Source organism: Neolamprologus brichardi, chromosome 8 (assembly GCF_056152115.1).
Source record: "Neolamprologus brichardi isolate AB-2024 chromosome 8, ASM5615211v1, whole genome shotgun sequence".
In the NCBI taxonomy this organism is placed as follows: Eukaryota; Metazoa; Chordata; class Actinopteri; order Cichliformes; family Cichlidae; genus Neolamprologus; species Neolamprologus brichardi.
The window spans coordinates 15,626,726-15,650,843 of record NC_142111.1 but is presented as its reverse complement, the minus strand read 5'-3'; the positions used below and the strand labels follow the sequence as shown (position 1 = coordinate 15,650,843).

Here is a 24,118-nt window from a genome sequence, read left to right as displayed (position 1 = left end):
CATCCCATCACGATCTGTCTGAGCGTGAATGGCCATGCTCACAAAATATCATTTTTTTTCCCTCCCCTATTCCTTTTTTTTGGCAGCAGATAAGCTTCTGGTATGATTATTATTACTGCAACCCCCAGTGTGATTTAACACAATATTATGTGCAGCCACACATTTGCACATTTGCTCCACAATCTAAAACTTCAGTTACTCACTTTGTTTTTGGGTCTCTTCTTTCAGGGATCTGATAATGAGAAACAAAGAGTTATTAAAGTTGCCAGCCTAATTCTGTTGACTTGTTCTTGTTAAGATAATTGCAAAAGAAAATCTTTAAAAAGATTGAAACACAAGAAGTTCATCTGATTAATATTAGCTGAAAATCAAGAGAATAACTTGTGATAATTAATTTGACTGATTATACTGTATATGCAGTTTATGCTGATCTTTTGTGATCCTGTGTAGTCAGAAGTATATTTTCAACATGCTTTGGGGCACTACACCTCGTTAAAGATCCTCTGTCCAAAAATAGATTCTTTCAAAATAACAACTAAGCCTTTTTCTTCCTTGAAAAAATTCTGAATAAATGAAGATATAAATAGTGTTCATTTCAAATGTTTAACTGCTACACAAAGGTCCCAACAGTGTCCTCATGACACTGGTGTAACTTGCCTTTTGGGCCAGAAATCACTTCCAGACCAGTAAGGCTGTTAGAAATGCTCAGAGGAACGCCTCTTGCACTCAAATTTTAAGTGAGCAGAGAATAACTTTTCACTTTCAGCAGAAGAATTTGCAAACAGTCTTGTAGTGTCAGACTCTGCACATACATAGTAAAAGCTAAGAAAAGTAACAATGACAAAAAGAGTTTAGTTGATTTGACAAATAAGCCTCTCAGATGGGACCTTTTTTCCATGACCCCCTACACAAATATCCACTTCTATCTACAATGTCACTTAAAGCCATGAAAACCATCGCATTTCAAAATTTAGAGCCACTTTGTTTATTTTCTGTTTGCTGGGTTACATGCGTACATCCTGTCAGCCATCATGTAAACTTTAACCCCCGCCCTGTATCCGATGGCGCCAGGGCTAACATTGCTTCACTGTTAAAGGGAAGTTGTGAGGACATTGATGTCTTGGCCTAGCATCCTGGTGTCACTTTCCCAGCCTGTTTGTGGAGCCCGCCAATCCCCTCATTCTCCCCAGCTGACCTGAATGCATCACTCAGTATCACACACATGCGAGGAGCCTGATTTTCTAGCCAACAACAAATGTTTTCCTACCGTTACCATTGCATTATTATCGTACACCGCCTTCGTCTTGTGACTTGGCTCATATTAAGGCTCTGTTGGTTAGATTTTTTTTTTATCTTTAGCCTTTTTTTGTCTGAGTCTTTGGGCCAAGACTCTACTTTAACAGGACGTTGATGCACACCCATCCCATCTAAAAGTTCCCCTGTGGTATAACATTTGAGAACAGACTTGACATAAACCATTTCTAAACACTGGTTTCATTTCACCAATCTTTAATTACATCGTTTGGTAGCAACTGAGGTACAGGGCTGAAGCAAAGCACCATGTTAGCAAAGCGTATAATAGTGAGGGATACCACGGCCAGAGGACAGTGGGTCGCTAAGAGGGGAAAATATCATACACAAACAAATATGGAAAGGAACACTGAGGTGTTGAGGCCGTAGAAACATTTAAGAATGATTTTGATAGATTTTCTAGTTGCTAGTAGTTGTTAATTTTCATTTAATTGTTCTAATTATGAGCAAGATTTGACAAAATATGTATTTAAGATACCATAAACAACACAATAAAGAGCACATCAAAAATAAAATAAAATAAGCAAGGTACTGTAAGACAGATTGAACAAGTCATTGCCTACATTTTAAAATTGATGATGCGATTATATCAGATTGTCTAATTTTTTATTTATTTATTTATTTTTTGAAATAGCACCCTCACAGCTTTTTTTTCCCTCAAACCTGAAATCTCTCCAGTTTGTCTGCTCTGTTCCAGATTTCCCTCTCTAGTTCAGCAGTGACGTTTTTAGACATTTTGTTTCCTTTAGGCTAAAAGCAAAAGAGGAAAAATCATGCAGTGGTTTGTGACATTTAATTGAAAATTTTGTAGTCATTTTGAAAATACGTTTTGCCCTCAAGACCACCTAATATAAAGATCACAGCTCAGAGTCCCGCAGTATTAGCATTGGGGCATGATTTATTATTGATGCCAGCTTTATTTTAAATTAAATTTGTACAGGAATATTGTGTTTATTTCTCAGTGTCTTTCTTGCTCAACATATATTAACTTTAGCCTCAAGCCAACCACAGCCAGTCAATTAATTGTAGGTATACAAACCACTGGGTTGCATTCCAGTTGCTCAGTGTTTCAGTGTATTATTGTGCCATGAAGAGTATCATTGTAGCCCAGAGCGATGGGCAAGCCTTCCTCCAGCTCAGTGACAAAGGCAGCTGTGAGGTCATGGTCGAGGCCAGGACTATCAGAGCTATTAGTCCAGCACAGAACGACCATAACAACAAGCCCTGTCAAATAATGGTGTCAACGGTGGGATTGTGTAGCTTCATTTGTGGACAGAATGTCCACGGATTAATGGTGATGTGTCGCTTTCTATTGACTCAGTAGGTCGGATTTTACCCCTTTCTCTCTCTTTCTGAGCTGGGTGTGCTGTAAATATTTCTATATGGCATACGCTGATTTAAAAATTTTGCTTTTCTCAAACTTCAAAATGTCAGAAAGGTCAGTTGTCTAGGATAGTTGGCCTAGAGACATAGATGTGGGAGGTTGTCATGATAACTCATGTTTCACTGAAGCTTTTCTTGCCTCCCACTGAGACCTGTATTGTATAAGCCTGATCAGAAATCCCCAGAGTTGTTGTTTTTTTCTTCTTCTTCTTCTTCTTTATTAAGTTTGGCTGCAGCACAGTCATCGATATTTAGAAGTTGGCATAATGCTAAAAGTCTTAGTGTCAGTTGATGGGCATTTGTGTAGGATTTATTGTCCTGGAGCTGAACTTATAATAAATTTACTTTTATATTGTTTTGCAGTGATTTGGTGTTTGCCGTTTTGATGGGCAGACACCACAGAAGCTGTGAAAACCCTTTTTCTTATTAAATGTGGCTTTTTTTCACGTACACGTTTCATAGTTTCGAGCAAAAAGATCTGAGCTTTCGGTGGTTTGTGTAGCCGCACTGTTGTGAACACTGTTGTGAGTCTTTCCAGGGTTCCGGATGCTGGTTGCCTTCTGAACTGTCAGAATATCCGTTAATATTGAGCCCCCTCTGCCTTGCCTTACCCTCTGAGTTTCAGCACTCCCTTTACCTGACTTACTGAATAAAATGATTTCTTTGCTCGTCTCTTGTTTTCTAGTCAGAATATTGCTTTCCCCCCTCTGCCACGCCACATCCTCCTTCCTCTCTCCTAACAGTAAACGTTAAGATCCAGGAGTGGATCAATGGCTGTTATCCTTTGATGTGCCAGGACGCATTACGAGCGGTGAGTTCTAATTGGAGCAGAAAGCAAAGGATCAATGTTGGCTGTAATTGCCTGACACAGGGATGGGTGTGAGACTTTATTATCATTAATATTTAGACATGATGTGGGAGGACCCAGCCGAGGCTAAATGTACAACAGTGGTGCAAACCTTTGATCTCAGGAGAAAAGCAGATCGATTGAGGGTTGGTGAAGAGTGGCTAAAGGAAGAGAGGTCGTGGAAGTGGGGCTAGCAGGAAGCACGAGTTATCGTGACCCACACCCTGGATTCTATCGGATTTCTCGGAAGTTTCCCTTGGCTCGGAAAAGGCCACGCTAGGCCTCAGTCCAGAGCGGGTGCCATTAGGCATTCATTAAAACTGCAGTTACTGAAAGAGCAATAACTCCGCAGTTTAGTTTCCTTCATTAATTCCACTAGTTTAGCTTTGGATTTAGTTTTAGTGAGAAGAAGCAAAGATGACGAGATAATAGTCTTTGTTTTGTTGACAGAGTCCATTGTCAGGGAGATGTAACAAAATATGATGGAGGAGGAGGCCCTGTGGGGCTCAGGGCTGCTACCTCGGTGTCAGCAAACACGACATGATGTTACTTAATCTTATAGGTAAAGAAGGGGTCTACTTTGTGTGATGGAACACACCCAGCCTTAAAGCATGACTACAGGGGGCTGGGGCTGTCCCCTGTGTCCACAGAGGAGGCTAAGAGCACGCTGAAACCATGAAGCGGTGATTTATACTCTCAGGGCTGTCTCCGCTGTTTTTCACCTGGTTCCCCAAGGACTGATACCTTAATCATTGTACTTAGCAAGACAAAGAAGGGTAACGGGTTGCACAAGTGTGTTAGTTTTCATGTCTGTGACCTGCTGCCTGATATTAGACAGACGAGTGGGAAACCGATCAGGATCCAGGTCATCCGGGATAATGATCCTAGAAAGAGACTAAATCAGAGAGTGATGTGTTATAAAATGACAGAGAACAAAAGCAATAAAGTTTTATTATTATTTAATTTAAAAATATGTCAAAGCATATCCACTTGGTACTGTGATCAGATTTGTTGACGGTTTGAAAATAGAGCACCGTAGATCCCATTAATTGCCTTGTCCATTGCTGCGTCCCCTTAATAAAATTATACTGTTAATTATTTAATTAATAATGTGTTTTGAAGCTAATCTTTAGCTATAAGGTTGTAAGTATTATAGAGATGTTGACTAACTCTGTTTCTCTATGCATTTCCTCATTCTTAAAAAGAACAAGAGGTGATGTTGGGGTTTTGTGTTCAGTGTTGGCTCTTTGTCTCTGCATTCATGCTTTTTATGCTTGTGTGCATCCCTAACAGTACATCGTGCAGACACTAGCGCCATTGTAGAAAACCCCTTGTGCAACAAATGGCCCATTATGTAACTTTTTGATCATTATTCCAGCTTCAGCAGTGTTATCGCAAAGAAATGTGACTGCTGTGTTCCTTCTGCGAAAGTGTGCGAAGCATGAATTGTCCAAAGTCCTAAAACAGTAACCAAAAGTCTCACTGAGAATTTATATAATTTTAAATCGCACATGAAAATCAGTAAACAAGCCAGCTTTTTGTGCTTTGACCCTCAAGTCTTGGTGATTTCTGTGGCTCACATTTTCAACATTTCTGTTTTGCCACTTGTAACAGGGTCTCTGTTATGGCAGTTAATGTTAAAAGTTAGCTCAGTGTGTTTTTCCTGTGTGCCCAAATGTGTGTGCATTTCTGTTGAGCGTTTGTGTATTTGTCTGTGTTTTGGCTGTGTGCGTGTGTGACTATGTGCAAGCGGATGAGAGAGTGAGATAAGAAGGAGATGAAGAGTCGTTCAGAAGAGCTTTCTCACTCAGAGACGTCCCCATCTGTTCGTCTGGGCCTAATTGTTCCTGGGTGCGAAGACACACACACACACACACACACACACACACACACACACACACACATTAAAAAAAAGGAGGGAAAGCAACTGTACTCGTCCCCTGTCCCAGAGTTATTTCTGTAACATTAAAAGAGCGCCACCAGCATGCTCCAGATTATTGCCATGTAAATAATGGCACTTGGCTCGATTCCCCGCTAATGAATGTCATTTACTTTTTTAAACGAGGATTAATTATCGACAGAGGACCTCTCTCTCTCCTCCCACGGGGGAGCTCTTTGCAATTAGCTGCCAAAAGATGGCCGCTAATATTTATGTTTTTTTAAATACATCTATACGTACGCACATGTGCATATGTTCCTGTGGCATGGTGAATAACCTTCTAATTAGCGGGCTGCTTAATTCTGTGAGAGACTGCTGAGAGAGACCACTGATGAGGAAGAGGTAAAGTGACCCATGTCAGCTTAATGTCCTTTCCTCAGTTGCGTATGTGGGTTTTTGTTGGACGCTGGTGCTGGACATTGTTGTGAAACTAGGGTAAAAGAGAGAGTGGTGCTGCTTTGGAGCCAGCCTCCCTGTTGCAAAATAAGGCAGGGAAAACAAACACGGCCCTCAAATTAGATTTCCCAAAACATAGCATTCCCTCTCATTTTACACACCACAGTGGCCAGCGGACAAGAATAGACTAACCCGTGAAATCCGCTTCAGTTTCAGAATGGCACAGTCGCTGGAACCCTTGATAAACGAAGGCCCTCTGGATCTATCGAATAGTGCTGCTTTCTTCAAAATACAAGATCTTAATTCTTACCTAATTTGCCAGTTTTGCATACATAGTGGAACTGCGAAGCTAATGTCAATGTGCTATCATGGCTGGGTATAGTTAAAAACTTTTTCCCCTTACTCTCTCTGTCTTTAACTCTTCTGTCAAATCCACCTCTTCGTTCCTCACTCCTTCCCGCCCATACGCTCCCACACTTCTTTTTTTCCCCCCGTACACCAAGCTGCCTCTCTGTGCGTGGGCTGCTAGAGCTAATGCACTTAACCTAAATGAAGGAGAAGATGAGACTGATGGGTAGGTCTGTCAGCAGTGACACTGCATGAGGTATAGACCGCCTTCTGAGCGCAGACATTAAAATGCCACACAGCTAAAAGGGTTACATTTATTTATAATGTTTGGTTTTATGCTTCTAACTTGTGAATTGTTTTTTTTACCATCAGACCACGTAAGACTGTTTGTGTCAAGGCAAACATTTTTTGCCAGTCTCTAACTCTTAACTTTTCAGCCATTTTGGCAGTTATTTAAAGCCCCTATCTAAATGAGCAGGGAGAAAGCTATAACTTCAGTGTCAAAGGTCAGTGGCACCAAGAAAAAGTGCCTATCTGGAATCACCAGTACAAAACCCCCCAAAACAAAACAGTTTAGGCATTTGGTGAACTTTTCCAGGCATATTTCATTTTCAGCTCAATACAAACTCCATGCTAATTCTTATTATGGACACAGAAAACTAAAGTAAAGTTCTTGTAAAAAGTACATTTATTTACATGTTTACTGACAAAGCAAATAGGTCTGGCTGCCACTACACAGCTGAAATACTTCTGAACCTCAATTATGTACATGCATGATTGGCTAATATGTGCATGCCTAATATTTCAGGTAAGTGGACAGGTTTTTTTGTCAGTTGGAGAAATGTCTCATCACTCATCTAAGTGTCAGCTAATGGCAGGTTTCCACTGCCTTATAAACTGTACAGTTGCATAACGACTGAAACTAGTGCCATTGCCTAACAACGTCATTCAAATGAGTGATGAAACGCTTGTTCCACTGAAAACACCACATCCAGATGAACAGAATCAATTTCTGGAAGTGGGCAATGTGTTTCCTTACTCTCATAGATTCTGAATTTTTTGAGTGCAGCATCCCTTCCTTGTATAAGTTTTTTGGCTTTTCCAGATCAGCTCAAAACAAACCTTGCACGACAGTGTTTTTCAGGAGTGGATCTATGCTCCACATTACTTAAAGTGGGGCTGGGCTATATCATACCGTTCACGGTAATACCGGTGTAATTTTGGGCAACAATAGGAAAATGAAATATCGCGATAGAATATGGGTAAAACGTGCATGAGCAGTGCCTAGGTTTACATACGCACATGGCGGCGACGCAGAATGAGAAGCGCAAAAGTGGATCGTTAAATGAAACGGATGAACCAGAATTGGTTTGTAAAAATGCTGCAACTTCAGTGGTGTGGAACTGGTTTAGCTTTCGTCCGTCAGATACACAACAAAGCACTATTTTTGGTAGAGCATGCTAGCGGGCTGTCGTTATTACCGTGTTGTTTGGAAAATACGGCACACTTAAAATCAATCCTTTGATTTCCTTTGACTTTGCTAAGCTACGAACCCGCACCGCTTGATGGATTGTCGGAGCATTACGGCTATATTAGGCAGGAGCCTCGCGGAGTGATACGTACTGTGCTTCAACATAATATTACCGTATTGTGTGTGTGTATAACCTCTTTTTAAGTTTTGTGGATATTATACATGGTTATGCTGAGGATATGTCAGGCAATTTCCACTGGAAATGCCTTTTGGTTAAACTGTCAGCAAGGAATTTGCACTGTAAATTTTTTATATAACTTTAATGCACATAAAAAGCAGCTGCTTGTTTAAGTGAAAATACATTGATGGGGTTTTTTGCACTAATAAAGTTTATTTGTATTTTGTCTAGTGTCAATTATATCGTCAGTTATATCGTTATCGCAAATTTTCAAATGTATATCGTGATAAATATTTTTGGTCAATCGCCCTGCTCTAACTTAAAGTACTGCCTGTATATCTAAAATAGGGCTTGTATGTCTAGTTTGTACAGAGGTCACGTCAAGTGTGCATAAGGAAAGAAGGAAGTGAGACACAGTAACGGTCTAGAGGTTTGTCATGTCAAGACTTGTCTGTTGGATGTGATACAACCAGTATTAACTACTAGCTGACAAGTGGTAAGACTTAAAAACATGCAATGGAAACCAGAGATGGTGAATGTTCGCCTTCAAAATAAAAGTTTTTGTTTCATTCTTTAGTGAGTGTTTGCAGTGTCTTCCATGCAAATTACCGGAAACAGCCTTAGGCTACGTCCACACGTACCCGGGTATTTTTGAAAACGCCGATTTTTCTATGCGTTTGCGCCTTTCGTCCACACGTAAACGACGTTTTCGGTCACTGAAAACAGAGATTTTTAAAAACTCCTGCCAGGGTGGATATTTTCAAAAACTCAGTTTTTGCATTTACATGTGGACGAGGTAAACGGAGAAAACGCAGTGTCAAAGGTGTGCGCATTTTTTTGACGTCACACTGTGCGCCACGTTATTGTTTCGGTGAAATGAATTTCGTACGTAGACAAAATACGTTACTGTTAATTTTACTCTCTGCAGTGTTTAAATGCTTACATATACACACACAGTTACTGTCCCTCCACACATACAACTCAGTTCTGCTTCTATGCACCATCTTTGTTTACTCTTTCCCGCCCAGGCTTATTGACTTCTGATCGGCCAACATTTCTACACGGATAGGAATATAGCGCCACCTGCTGCTTTGCCATGTTCCTAGCAGCGTTTTCCTTCATTTTTGGCTTTTATGTTTGGACGGGATTTTTTTTCTAAACGAAAACGTAAAATCTTCGTTTTCAAAAATACCCGTGGACGTGTGGACGTAATCACTTGACCCTGCATAGTCACACATCCAAAATAGCAGACAAGTTAACATGGGTAGCGGTCACATGACTACAAAACCAGGATAGAGAATTTTTAAAAGGAAAGGCCCCGTTTAGACAAAGTGCTCCCCAAGCCTGGACCTAAACTGCGTCTGCGACGCGACGTCAGAGGCACGCACCTGATATATTTTAGGGGTGAGTCAGCACGAGGCCAGTCGAAGTGAGAGCTGCCACGCTAAAGGGGGTTTATGTGTCAGACTTGCCCACTGAGACAGAGGTTAGGATAATAGATAACTGTGAGAAAGCCTTGGATGGATGGAGTCTAGCAGAGGTGGCAGTTACTATACCGTGGGCTATAGTCATCCCCCCCATTCGGCTCCGTGTTTTATAGCTAGATTCTGTTGCTGCTCTCTGGCTCACCTCTCAGTGTGAAATGAGCAAGTCTCGACTATCCTCCTCAGTCTGCCAGTCGAGCTCACAGTTACACACGAGCACTGCCAAAAATGGTGTTTCTGCTTGTGTCTAAACATGTGAAGCTGTATGATCTGCTGAGTGGGTCATTTGACATGTGTGCTCGGGGAAATGTTTGTGTGTACATTTAAGTGTCTGCTCATGAACTTTAAAATGGATGGGCTTTTTGTACATGTTTACACTTACAGTAACATTAGGAGAGAGAGCGCTCCTAAATAATAAAATTAAGAAGTACGACATTCTTGCATCGGCACTGTTTTTCCTCCTTCTTCTCTGTCGTTTCATTGGCCCCTCTCCTCACTTTCTTTCTATCTTTCTGTCAGCAGGAGGGTGAGGGGCTTGCTCCAGGCTGCAGCAGGTTTAGCTGATTCTGAGGAGTGCGAGAATAATTTGGGATCTGCTCTGTTTCATCATCTGCTGCTGTCAGAAGTTTGTTTCTGAAGCAGGAGCCTGAACATTTGCTTCCTCGGATGATGTGTCACAAGTGGCACTTTGTTGAGCAGTTGTGTTTGTCTTTGGCAGGTTTTACATGGTGGAGCACGAGTGCAGATTGTGCAGCGACCAATCGTGCTTTCTGTTCAACATAAATCAGGGCTTTGTCAGAACTTGTGTTCTTGTCGTACAGTGTTTGATTTACATTTGCATTTATAAGTTCGTACAGCTCCACCAAAGATAAACGCCTACATAAATTTCCCCTTTTATTCCCCTTTTATTTTTTGTTATAGGATATATTCAGAAAAAAACAGGCTCAATATTGTTGCAGTGTTTTTCTCAATGTTGTCAAAATACAGACATACAGGAAGCGTTATCAGGTGAGTCAGGCTTATGGAAGGTTAAATGAAGTATTTTTCTTAGGATGCAGTAAAGATCAGTGGTATGATTTCACCTGCTAGTCATTCAGTAAATCTTCTATCCAGGTTTTCTTTGGATTTGAAACACATTTGGCATAAAACTGATTGTTGCTGCTGTGAGTTGAACAGGCTTTTATCCTGTGTACCTGTGTAGTTCAAAGGAGAATCTGTGGAAGTGGATGTTAAGCAGTCTGAAATGTTTTTAAAGTACCCATGTGCATGAAGTGTAAGTGAATAAATAGATAAACAACCACAAGACTTTGCAGACCGAGTCCCCCTGGCTGTTGGCCAAACAGGTAATTCCTGCGGCATAGTTTTGGAAGGGCCACAGCAAGCCAAGCCTGCCTCAGCAGTCAGACTGTCTGCACATTTCTGTTGCTGATGGCATACCAGGGGCGCCATTTTCCTCTCTGAGACAGACAAGCCAGAGGATCTGATTGGCCTTCCGCCAATGCACACTCACAAAGACTCCTTTGACAGCAGGTCAGTCGGTTAACCAACCAGTAGGCAGAGGGATAAGACAAAAAAAAAAATCCTCACCCTCTTCACTCCTAAGCTTTATGATTAAAGGGTTCTTAAAGCTAAAAAAGGAGTGCATCCTTGTCTTCTCAAAAATGCACAAGCAGTGCATATTTTCAGGTTTATTTGTGGTTTTGTATACCTTTACATTTCATCGTGGCAAGTGTTTGCTGCCGCCACAGACGTGGATCTGAGTGTGTGCTTAGAATTCATGCGTAAATATTGACATGTGCTTGTATGTTTTGTGTGCGGGCTTAAATCCTTGTGGCCTTGTGTAGACAACCAGGCTGGCATGAGCATACCATAAATACGCTGAACAAACATCTGCTGTTATTCTTCCCCCTTAGCCGCCTGATATTAGCTAATAAAGGCAACGATATCAAATCCAGTTCACGATCATGCAACAGTATTTTTTGTAAACGAAATATTTCTGTCAATATTAGAAATGTTTAAGGCCAAACTTCATTATAAATTAGCGCTAAGCCTGTGCTCCATGATTAGCTCGTCGTGGTTATGATGTCAGCGGAGCCTCACATCTTATATTTTCATCATAAAGCTGTGTAGGAGCTGACGCACTACCTTAAATAGCTGTTGATGTTCTCCTGTGCGCTCATTATCTCTCCAGTCCAGGCTTTGCTTCTCCGCTTTCTCCTGCCGCCCATCTCCTCCCCTGTGTATCGGCCGCTTTGCATACGACTGATGTTTAAATGCTGCATTGTTAACTGACGTGGGGTAGCCCTTTGCTGACCCGGGAGGTATTTGCTCGTTTGATCACGGGGCAGCAGTTTTAATGTATCGAAGCAGCGCCGCTCCGTAAAGCCCCTAGTATAAGTAGAGACAGAGGGCGAAGGCAGGGCGAGGGATCCGTTGGTTGCAGGCCTGACAGTACAGAAGGAAGGTGATTATTAGAATATCTGTTGGTCAGCAAGGCCAAAGGGAACGCTGCTGACCCTGCATTTCCTGGTTATGCTGTGCTGGTGGGTGTTGGTATTTCGGTGGGGGGGGGCATTGCGAGTTTTGTGGCAAAGATGGAGAACAGGACTCCATTGATGAGCAGATTCAATATTTCCATCATAGTGTGTGTGTGTGTGTGTGTGGTTTTTTTCTTTATAACACTTTAAATATTTGCATACAAGGCCTTCTTCTGATGTTTATTTCTTATGCTCTATCTGTACAAGATGCTACACTCTTTACACTTTTTTTTCTCCACACTATTTATTTTGTGCAGAACTGTGGTTGCCTTTAACATCCAGCCATTGATTCACTTCCCACAGTTATTTCTGCTCTTAGTTTGTCATAAAGACTAGACAAAGATAACTGAAAGGCCTCAGTGTCAGTGAAAACCACGTTGCCTTTTACATATGGGTCTCTGGATACAGAAATCTCACTTCACCAGCTGACAACACAAGAGAAAGAAGTGTTGAGAAAGAGGGAAAAAACAATGACACAAACAGAGTACAAGTTTGTGTTTGCACCTTGGGAGCTGTGTATCAAGACCCTGCCTGCACTGAAGCTAACCAGAGGCTGGCCCCTCAAAGGAAAATATTGAACACCCATACACCCTTCTTGCCTTTTTCTTACCGTTCTTTGCCCTTTCCTCCCCCTGCTTTCATTCTCTGCTTTTCTTTTGGGCTTATTTCTTGTAGGGTGTCTTTCAGAGTGGCAGTGACCATAGATACCAGGAGGGGAAAAAACCTGTGGAGAGGAAAAAAAGAGAAAGAAAGACACTTTGTTCAACTTGATGATTAATATTTGATGGACAGTTCCCTCATGAATTTCCCATAGCATTCCATAGTGGACTTGTGATGTGCAGAAGGCTGCGAATGGAGATTGTTTGACTCGATGCACAGCTCATCATCAGCATTAAGTGGCCTGCTGTTTCCACTTTTCCATAAACAAACAAGAAATACAAAAACGAAATGAAAATGTATCTCCGAGTGTTGGAATATCAGCTAATTTTTTTGTCCCCAAGATTGAGCATGCGATTGTGTTTCTAAGCTCGTTTGACACCGTTTTCTAAAAAAAGAGTTCCCTTTAAATTCCCTTCAGAAATATAATGTTAATAAGCTTCAGATTACCTCCCTCCCTCTATATCTGTGTCAAGCAGTGTGTATCCTCATGAGATCTCACAACTGGATTCAGTAAATATGGATTGCCTCTTTTATTTCCAAACGTCCCAAAGCAACCCAGATGCCCCTTGACTTTTGAACCACGGTTCACAGAAAAGCAGAGGTGAAGCAGCAATCTGCATCTCTCATGGTGCCTCACGCCCACACTGTTTCTGAGACGGAGAGCGATGCCACATGAGTTTACCTCCAACGATGAAAAAAAAACAGAAAAATAAAGAATTTGAAGGAGAATTCTTAGTCGATTAACTCGGGCTGTCATCATCCGCCCCTAAAAGTTTGTCTTCTCTTTCTGTTTCCCCCTATCATTTCCCAGTTTCTTCTTTTTTTTGCAGAAGATTGACCCTGCATGGCTGCAAGTCTTGATTAGCTGGGCTTCAGAGCCCAGAGTCTATTGATCGGGCCTCCAGAGCACTAAGCAAATGTAGCAAGAGAAACAAGTCAATAATGCTGTTACTGCAACAATCCCCGTCACACTAGTGGCTTCCCCCGCACACTCCAAATAGTTATTTTTCATGGGTTGGTGGTGAAGCACGCAATTATGAGAAAATCAGTGTCACTCAAAATTCTGGTTGTGCGCACTTTCTCGTCTTCTCCTTCTGTCTCCGTTTGAGTCTCTCTATAAACTTTTGTCTGTTCTGTCCGTTCGGGATATCGCTTTAGTTTTGTCTGTGACTTCATTCATGTAAAGACTGCTACACGAGTTTATTTTAATCCATTACTTGACTTCCCTTTCTCACATCTCCCAGGTCACTACCACCTCTATGTCTCTCTCAGCTTAGACATGGAGACCAGGGAAGCTAGTCTGCAAATTTAATGGAGCAGCATGGATTATTTAGACTGACTAAAGCCTCCCTTGTAGTGTCAAATAGGGGGTTGTGGGATGACATTAAACCCCTACTTTCTCTGTCTCCTTTTCTTTCTGGCTGCTGCCTTCTGGTTAAAGTGATCTGTACCTGCATGTCCAAACAACTCAAACCTGATGGTTCGCATATTCTTTAATTGTTGTGTGTTATTTTACAGCAGTTTTCCAGACGCCCTCCTGTAGTTTTCACATGTTTTACTCAACACTGCCTTGACGGGCAAGCATGTGCAACATTACTGTTGGCGGAGGGTTTTTGCACGCATGCATGTAGAGTCTGACACTGCGAACCTTTGCTTGCTCAGTTCTTTCATACCTGCAGGGTAGAGAAGGAGCCAGAGTGGCCTTAGGGTCAAAAGGTCAAGTTCAAGAAATGACTCTTTCTCTCGTTCATCCGTGACTCTGAAATGAAATCCAGGCTTTGGCAGTCTGCGTTCGGCCCAAACTCACATGCATACGTGACCTCTGACATTAAGATGCTAAGAGAAGTCACAGGTTCTTGTTGCTTTCTTTGCAATCAGGCTTGCTGCTGTCCTTAATAACTGGGATAGGTTGAAATAACTAAAAGTTCACTTTTCACTTTATTTACTAATTTCAGCCCAGTTCTTTAATCTATTCTCATAGAGTAGAATTTATTCTAGTATCCTTTAGTATAAGCCACTGCAAAGATATTTAGCTGCTTTAGCATGTGGACCACTCGTCACATTTTTATGCTTATAACTTGAGACAAGGAGACATAATAATAGAGATAACGCTGTATAATGATCCAAGCTGCATGTATAGAAACGAGCAGGCAGTACATGATTACGACTTGGTCAGCGTCGGGTTTTTGTTTAGTGTTTTTTTTACATTTGTGTTAGAAAAAGCCAGCCCGTGTGGGTGTGTGTACTTTTTGCTGTTTGTGTGCGTGCTAGTGGGCAGTATCACACCATCATCTGAATCAGCAGAGAGACAGGATGCAAAGCTAAACCACACGGGACTTGAAGCAAATATTTGGAGAGTTGATTTGAAACGGCAAACAAACAACATGCGGAGGAGCTTCCTCACCAGTTAATAAAAAAGACTCAGACATAAACACTAATATCCTCATAGTTTCTTTGGTTTGGAATCCTAAACAGACTTTTAGGTTGTATTTTGAGTGAAATGCAGTTGACGGCACCTCACGACTTGAAGCTGTCGGGACAAGTTCTTGTAAAGATAAGAGCCTTGATTTTGATATGTTTAAAAAAAAATGCAGAGATAAGGAGATACTGTTTTTTTTTTCTTACGCAAGTTATCATAGCTCTGAATTACTGCTATAAACTCTGAAAATAGTTAGGTAGTAGGTCGGATTTCTCAGCAGCAGCGTTGGTGTTACGTGTCAGGCCGTGGATGTATTACTCAGCTTCAGTGGTGGGGGTTTTCTGCAAAAGTAACAGGTTACGCTGGGGAAAAAATGAAAGTGAGCAGTTGTTCTCAAATGATTTATGTGCTTTAATGACATTTCAATACTGAGCAAACAATAAAAATTTATGGACACCATAGTTTTGGAGGCCTGCAGCTCTAATGGCTAATGTTATGCCCTTTTTCATAGGGGCCAGTAATCGGATCTGCAGCTGGCCCCTGGCCTTCATAGAATGTATACAAGGGGGATTTTTGTGTTTTGGGAAATCTTAGCAGAAAGAAGAAATAGTGAGAAATGTGGGGATATCACATCCATATCTTCTGCAATCTCCAAAAATACTTGCTGAATAAATAAAATATTTATTTTTTCATAATTAAAATGCAGACACGCGTTACTCTGCAAAGGTTTCAGCCACTGGACGTTGTCTGTGGAGGCTTCTAAAGCAGTGAGAAGATTCCTTTATTTAAAGCCTGAACCATGAAATTATTGACATTAAATTCTAATTTTGAGAAACTGGAGTGCTTATTGAACCTTCTGGCAAATTACCAAAAAAAAGGAGATAGATATAAATTTGCATTTATGAGTTTTAATTTGTATATTTTTTGTTACAACCAGCAGGAAATGTAGACCTCTCAAAAACTCATGTATCACATATGATCCACTTGTATTACATTTACACAAGAAAATTTTTATTACTTTTCTGTTCTTCCTGGCAAATTTCACTGGAAGAATTGTAAAGAGAACTCAAATTACAGTTTAGTAGTTTTCTTGTTTTATTGTTTTAAATGCCAGTTATTGCTACCATGATGTTTATATCTCAGTCTTTTTCTTTCCGCTTCTAAGGCTGTGTTCAGACCGAACCTAAAGTGACGTTTTTGCACGGTGAAATTGCGTTAGTAATTTACACAAAGACTGGTAATAACGCGAATACGCACCCACGCAAGTTGGAAATATCTAGACCTGGAGGCAAAATTTGCTCCACTTTGAAAGCTCAATTTGACTTTACTTCTGCAGAAAAAGATTGCTCACAGAAAAGTGAGTAAAATAGTTTGACTTCCTGCTAAGTTCTAAAAATATGTTATTAATCGATTCCAGCTGTCGGGTTTACTTTAGAAGCAAGTATTTCTCTCGTTGGTTATTTGGGGTAAATATGCAGCATGTGGGCTACGAAATGGTCCAAAAACACTCCAGCGATTGAACACATACAAAAACCAAATTTGCCACTATGCTGCTCTGACAACCAGCTAATTAAGATGAGCCATTTTCCATATTAATCAAATAATAAAAATACAGTTGTATGAGTCAGAAAACGAGGCAGAATGGCTCTGATTACGGCAGCCTTGTGGAGTTTACATACACAGTTTGGAAATGTGGGCTGTCGGCGTCATCCTGTTGACTATAAACCAGCGACTTCACAAACACACAGGGCAAAAAAAAACCCAACTTGGACTTGGAAATTTGAGTTAAGAAAAAGTAGGTGAGGGGAAAATAAGCAATATAAGAACTGAATATGAGCAAGGGGACAAAAAAAAGAGGACACAGTGATAGAACAAAATAGAAGGGGGGTGGAGTTGAGAGCGGTAAGACAGAGGAGGGTGAGGGTTCGCGCAAGGGAATGATCTGTGTATGTATGGAGCTCAGAAAAGCCACCTGTACATCACAACCGGATGAGGAGAAGCTGTAGCAGCTACCCGAAATTGCTGCCGGCAAAAGAAGTTCTTAAAAATTCCAGACACAGTTGCAATATACTCTCTCTTCCTCTTCTCACCCACTCTGTGTCTTTCCCATTTCCCTCTCCATCTCCCTCATTTCTCTCGATCCTCTTTTTCATCTTCCCCACACTCACATACTCTTGCATACTCGCCTCCCACTCTAAATTTACTCCTTCTTTCTCCCTCCCTCCTCTTTTCTTCCTCCTTCTCTCTCCTTCAGTCGTTTTCTGCCCTCCCTTTCTTCCATCTTGCACCATTTTTTTTTCAGGAGAGAACTGGGTCCCAGTGTAGGCTGCTGCTGGCCAGGGTTGTTAGCCACCAAATAAAAAATGGATGAACTTGTAGGGCCCCGGTGCTGTTCTCCTGCATCTAGTTGGTGGAAAGAGAGGGAGTAAATTGGAGACGGAGAAAGGGAGAGAAAGAGAGAATCAGGCTGACATGAAATACCTTGCTCAGAAGACGTCTTCCAGATAGAAACCTGACCGTCTTTAATGTCAGTTTTTTCTCAGTTGAGGGAAAAAAATAATTTTTGTTAGTACAGGTCAAAAAGAGGTCTGCAACTCTTTCGGGGATCGATGATCTCAACAAATAAATATATTTATATGAACTGTGAAACTTGTTACGTTATAAGTGAAAATCTCTCAGTTTGTGAATTATATGCTGTTTTCCTTTGATTTAGATTGAAATTACATTGAATGTCTCTCAGGTTTGGATGGCTGACTGGATGAAATGAGGCATTTGAAGACAATTTTTTAAAATCTAGGCTGTTCATGCTAATGCGCTTATCTTTACAGTTCAGTGAGCATTTGAGTGTTAAGGTGTGGAGCAAGTTCCTAAATATTGTTTCTGTTTTTAAGTCATGACAGTAAACAGCTTTCAGTTAGGAGCAAACTCCAGCTGTGCGTGCTTATTTCTAATAATCAGCATGTCTCTCAGACACCCCCGTGGGGGTGATAGGCTAAACATACGTGGTGGGATCAGATCTCTCCAACAAGCAGGTCAGCTTATTATCCCCGCACGGCAACGTGAACCTGATCCAGGTGTTCTGACTTGTTCCTCCTCATCTCATTCGCGATTGAAACATTGCACGTTTTTCCCGCCTTCTTCTCTCAACCTGGATTGTTTGCAGGCCAGGCTCAACCTTTTGTTTTTGTCGTGTGTGTGTGCGTGTGCGTGTGTGTGTGTGTGTGTGTGTTATGTGGCCGGTTTAAGTTTGAGCCCCAGACCGAGAGCAGCTGTGTGTATGTGTGTGTGAGCAAGCGTGTGTGCCTCCACAATGAAACATTTATTCGTATTAGTTTGTGATAACAAGTCGAGGCATTACTTAGGACTTACCCCCACCAGCATTTCACCTCCGTGTCCATCACTCAAACCATTTGTGAACACATTGATCCTTCCCTCCCCCCCCCATTCCCTCCTCCTCTCCCATGCTGTATATTCCCAGGGTTTGGAAGGAGAGCCAGAATGGCTCAGACAGCAATTGATTTTTATTTTATTGGTCTACTAGTGGAAAGAGGTGGGATAGGGGAGGGCCTGAGAGATGCAACTCTGCAGCTAAGTTTGCTCTTAGTGGGCTGTGTGTGTGTGTGTGTGTGTGTGTGTGTGTGTGTGTGTGTGTGTGTGTGTGTGTGTGTGTGTGTGTGTGTGTGTGTGTGTGTGTGTCCAGGTGGGATGGGCCTATCTGCTTATGTCTGTCTCACAGAGAATGTTTTTGTTTTGGGGTAGGGGCTGTTGTCTGTCTGTCTGTCTGAAGGTGTGTGTGTGTGTGTGTGTGTGTGTGTGTGTGTGTGTGTGTGTGTGTGTGTGTGTTCATGTCCAGCCACCTCTGTGAGCCATCAAAAGCTGCATGTCTGTGTTCACATGTGTCAGACACACACACACACACATGTGTGTCATTTAAGGTATTGGGGGAATCTGAGGTGCTGATGGAGCTGGCACTAGGGACTTGGACCTCAACACACACACACACTCTCTCTCACACACACACACACATAGCTGAGGTGTATCCCGGTGCTCATTAGAGCTGGTAATAAGGCTGTGCTGCTGGAAAAAGAGGGAAAAAACAGGGAAAGGAAGAGAGGGAGGGGGGAAGAGGGTGGGAAGGGAGAAAAAGGGAAAAAAAAGGGAGATTTTAAATTTTAATAACACTGGTACGATTTTGTAAATCTTTCCTGACAGAAAAGTCCTCATTATTTTCATCTGTCTCCGAGGAGCCTCTCCAGCTTTGCCTCCCCGGGTAAACGGACCTTTCGCGCTCTCCCTCTTTCTCCTCTTTCTCTCCACCTCTCTATTGCTTTTTCCACACTTTCTGTCTTTCACCTGCTTTGTCTGTTTCCGATCTTTGTGACTCTCTCTCTCTCTCTCTGAATATTTCAGCCACTCTTAGATTAGTGCTGTAAATCTGTTTATTTCCTTTTAGTAAGGTGTTAGCTGACTGGCTGTCTGCGATGAAGGAACATAAGGAGCCAATAGCATTTCCAGTACTATGTGCTATGATTGGCTGACATTTTAGTTAGAGTTACTGTTGGTCTGTTTTCGTGAGAGTGTTTCTTTTTTTCCCCCCACCGGTACGGGGCACCGACACAGGAAAATACTTGAGGATCATAGTATCAGGTATCAAACTCACTGTGTGTAGGAGTGTGCATATGTGGGTCAGCAGGTACACCCTTGTACCTGCGGTCTTTGCGTCACTCACACATCCCCAAATCAAATCCTTCCCTCCACTTACACACACACGCACACACACACACACACTCACACTCCTAGCCCCCCCTCCACCTCTATGTCAAGTGTCAAAACTGGAGGATGGATCCGGTTTGATAAGTTCTGTTCTGTCTGGCCACGTGTCAGGGCGGGATCAACTATATAGCAGAGGAAAACCATGTTCTTCACTCTCCTACCTCCCAGTTTTGGGGATTTTTTTTTTACTTCTCTTTTTTGGGAGTATTGGGGTGTGGATATTTTTAGGGTAGGTTTTATTGTAGTTGTTTCTGGTAGCTTTAGTACCTTATTTGACTTGTTAGCTTATTATAAAAGGAAAAAAAACAAAGAAAAAAATAGTTTGACGTATGAAATTTCATCAGTTTGTGTGGTTTTGTTTCAAATGGATGAAGAATAATTTCCCCATCCTCTGTAAAATGTAACCAAGTAGTCATTTTCCAGCCTTCTTTGGTCTGCAGTGGTTAAAGAGTGTGATGGTTGACTTTCATGTCCCACTGCTCATATGTCAGTGGGGAAAACTGTGGCTCTTTACAGTGTCACAGACACTATTTTTCAAGCAGTTTTCAACATCAGTGAAGTGATTTATGACGGCACCTCCACACACTAATTCCTCCAATCTGTCTAGCTAGATCCATGTGTGTGTGTGTGTGTGTGTGTGTGTGTGTGCGGCCCCCCTTCAGGTCATCTGGTCTAAACTGACCTTTGGTCGTAAGCTTTGCAGGATCTTCTCGGTCTGTGTGGACTATTGCAAGCATTAAAGTAAAGATGTACTGTTTATGGCTCCGCCTCCAAGTTTCTGATTGGCTGCCTCTTGCAAACAGAAGCACCTGAGGTTAAAATATTGGGCATATCCCTGCTCTATGACATCAGAAAGATTTGAGTGGAAAAAAAACTTGCCTAAAACCAAATGTCGAGAGCAGTGTGACGCCCGAGCTTTTAGCTTGCACATGTGCCGACCTAATTATTTGAAACTTTGACCATGTTTCATATAAGCGTGCACTATTTCATTAGTGTATATATATGTGTGTGTGTGTGTGTGTGTGTGTGTGTGTGTGTGTGTGTGTGTGTGTGTGTGTGTGTCAGAAAAAGAGGAAAAAGCATTAACGTTTTTGGACGGGCCACTCCTAAAATTTATATCCATCTTCTCTTTAGAGGTTGGAGTTGCCATATGTGCTGCTTTACATTTATACTTCCAAGACACGTTTTGTTAGATTGGTGCACAGAGGATCAGTTAAGGTCAAAATAATGCATTTTTTAAAAAAGATGTGTCCCCAGAGGGGGGAGGAAAAAGAAACTTCTTAAACCGCAGCACTGTCACATTCCTTACTGCTTTGAACATTTAAGTGTTTGAAGTTATTCCACGTTGTTTGCTACCAAATCAGACTCCTTTAATAAATGCTGTTTTAACAGAATTGAACCCCCCTCCACGAGGCTAAAACTAACTTTATGTTCATTTCTCCACTGCAAGCCTCTACTACCCCCCCCCCTCCCTTTTTTTTTTCTTCTTTTCACCCCAGCTGAAAAATTAGCACAACACAAAGCGAGCTGGCTTCTTCTAACACACTGCCACAGATACACACACACACACACACACACACACACACACACACACACACACACACACACACACACACACACACACACACACACACACACACACAAGCGCCTCCTCTGGGTATTTGACTGGGATAAATAATCATTGTAAATAATGAATGTCAATTAATAGGGGGAGACGTGTCCTTGCTAAGCATGCTCTGATTAGTGTTTCACTGGGATCTCTTCCCCCAGCTGGCTTCAGCCAATCATGTCAGCCTCATCCAAAACACCAGAATAAAACTGGCCTATCACAACATATGATATCATCTAATAGTGCCTCAGCTTATAGGCATATGGCAAATATAGTATTATCTGTCACTATTCTTTTTACAATTTTTTTACCTCAGCAGTGAGGTAAAAAATGCCACGTGTGGGTGTGTGTGGGGTGGGGGAGGGACACCATAGCTGTTGCTTATGTTGTTCGGGACATGGTTTGCTATAAACAATATGACAGTGTCATAATAATGTATGCATTTATTCAAGGATAAACTGTCTACTTATAAAGCAGTGCTGCTTACACACAGTAGTTGTAATGAGCTCTCTGGTGTTAGCGAGAGCATTACAGCATGTCAGAGAAGTGTCCTATTACTGGAAAGAAGTTCATGGCGATTGGTTATATTTTTTTTTTTCAGTTTGTAACAGTATCCTCTGAATCTCATATAAAGCAGTTGATAAAATTTGTTGTTATGCGGCCGAGAGTCTTTTTGCAAAAGGAAATACAAAGATGTAAAGCATCAAAGCTTGTCTGTGTGATTTTTGTCATCCTTCCCTTCAATAGCTTCATCAGTTCTGCGCTTTAAGCTAAGCAAACGGTCGAGACTTTTGCCAGGCTTGCTGGTGGACTAGAGGGAGGCCGCGAGCTCGACTGGTGTGTCAGCTCAGACTTGGACTTTAGAGGGTAGCGGGGTGACTGAGCAACCAGCCAGCGCCCTCCCCTCCCTCGGTGATAAATGGCCACAGCATGGGCTATTCATCTCCTGCTTAGAGAAGTGGACAGTGCCCCCCTGCTCGGCCTCTCCTCCACCCCTCCACATGTCAGCAAATGTGATAATTCTCTCATTTGTCAGGAGCAGTGGAGGGTTTGGAATCCGTGTGTGTGTGTCTGAGTGAGTGCATGTGTGCTGATGCAAACTCTGGAGAATTTGGGGGACACATGCTAGATAAGTTGCTCACTTACCAGATGCCTTGCTCTGCACATCTTCACTCCATTCCTCATCTGGTACTTTTGTGATTTATTTATTTATTTATTTTTGGGGAGGAGGGTTCAAAGCCCCCACTCGCCCACACCAACTTTACTTCGGTCACAGTGGGAAAATTTAAATGAGCAAATGAGTGAGTCGTTTTATGGCAAATTCCATCAGTAATTCAGCGATTTTTTTTTTTTTATTACCTTCAGGAAACTACTGAGCCACTTTTTCCACTTTATTGTGCAAATAAAGTTTAAGAGCCTGTCAGCTATGTGTGTGCGTGTGTGTATATGTTTGCATGTCATGCTTGTTTATAAGTGTGTTGGTCTCTTTTGTATATGTATGTTCATGTCTGTACACAAATCAGCGTTGTTGTTTTTTACAGAGGGTACACATATGTAAGCAAATCACTCTTATCACGATTGTTTTATCCAGTCACGCTGTGGTTTTATGACGTGTGTGCCAGCGAGTTTATAGCGATTAAAAACCGAGCCCTCATGGTAACAATTAAACAGGATCAGGCTCCAGTTGACTTTCCTCCATAGACCCGCGAACCTTTTCCTAATCCCTCTCGGTTCTTTCTCTCTGCAGGATCATCCAGAATCGGGTCCTGGTCTTCATCCTCGGAGCCATCATCCTCCTTACCATCATCCTGGCCATCTATTTTAATGTGCGAGGCCACTGATCTCCCCTGTAACCACATGCATATATACACACACACACACACTCCCTCCCCCTAAACACAAATACACACACACTCTCTTGTGATTAATAGCGACAAAAGCGTTGTTCTGCTGTAATTAGGACAAATGGTTCCCATGAATCACTATTTCCAAAGCCTGACAGCAAGCTTTTTTTTTTCTTTTTCTTTTTTACCATTTCTCACTCCTTTTTTTGTTTGCAGTTTCTTTCCCTCCCCCCCCCCCCCCCCCCCCCCTTCTCCTTCTTCCCTTTTACTCTCTTTTTGTCTTTCACTTTCTTCTTCTCCTTCCCCCCTCCTCCTCTGCCTGTCAGGCTCGTTCTTACATCTCCAGGGACTAGAACGGGGTGAGATGTTTTTATAATAGTTAATATTTTTCATGGTGTCGTCCTCAGCGTGGTTTGCAGCCTGGTCATTTTTTTTCTTGTGTAACTTAATGGAGGGCTTTTTTTGTAGTGTAGGTGGGTTTGGTGTTATTCAGGGTGTGGGGATGCATGAAAGGCAGAGAGAAACCGGAGTTCTACACACATCTGTGGGTTTGCACGTGTGCATGCGTGAGTGACAGTCATGGATGGGGGCCCGCACTGCGTTTCTTATTGACACCAACAGTAGGCACACATACTGTATTAGCTTCTGTAACTAAATGATTCAGCTGTTCTTCTCCCCACCATTCACCCTACCCCTGCACAGCTCAGAGGACAGTGCCTTCAGTTTAGATATGCTGTTCACACTCCTGCTTTAAAAGGCTCAGCAGAGCCCAAAATAGACAAGTGGCGCTGCCTTGAAAAGAGAGGATGCACGCAAAAAGGTTGAGGTTAGTTCAGCTTGTGTTCATTGAATCAAGGTGAAAGTATTTTGGGTTGTTTTTTTTCATTATTAGGAGGAAACTGGTTGCAGTTTTTGTTTT

General features: G+C 41.9%; 1 protein-coding gene across 3 annotated transcripts in view; it reads left to right on the top strand.

Annotated features, from left to right (window-relative positions):
- Window positions 1-23,438, top strand: part of vti1a (vesicle transport through interaction with t-SNAREs 1A) — a 110,793-nt gene extending 87,355 nt beyond the window's left edge. For all 3 annotated transcript variants that reach the window (XM_006791150.3, XM_006791149.3, XM_006791151.3), the window contains one exon: window positions 23,103-23,438. In XM_006791150.3, the coding sequence (XP_006791213.1) occupies window positions 23,103-23,196 (94 nt within the window). In that variant the 3' untranslated portion in view covers window positions 23,197-23,438. The remainder of the gene's footprint in view (window positions 1-23,102) is intronic.
- Window positions 23,439-24,118: the final 680 nt, after the last annotated feature.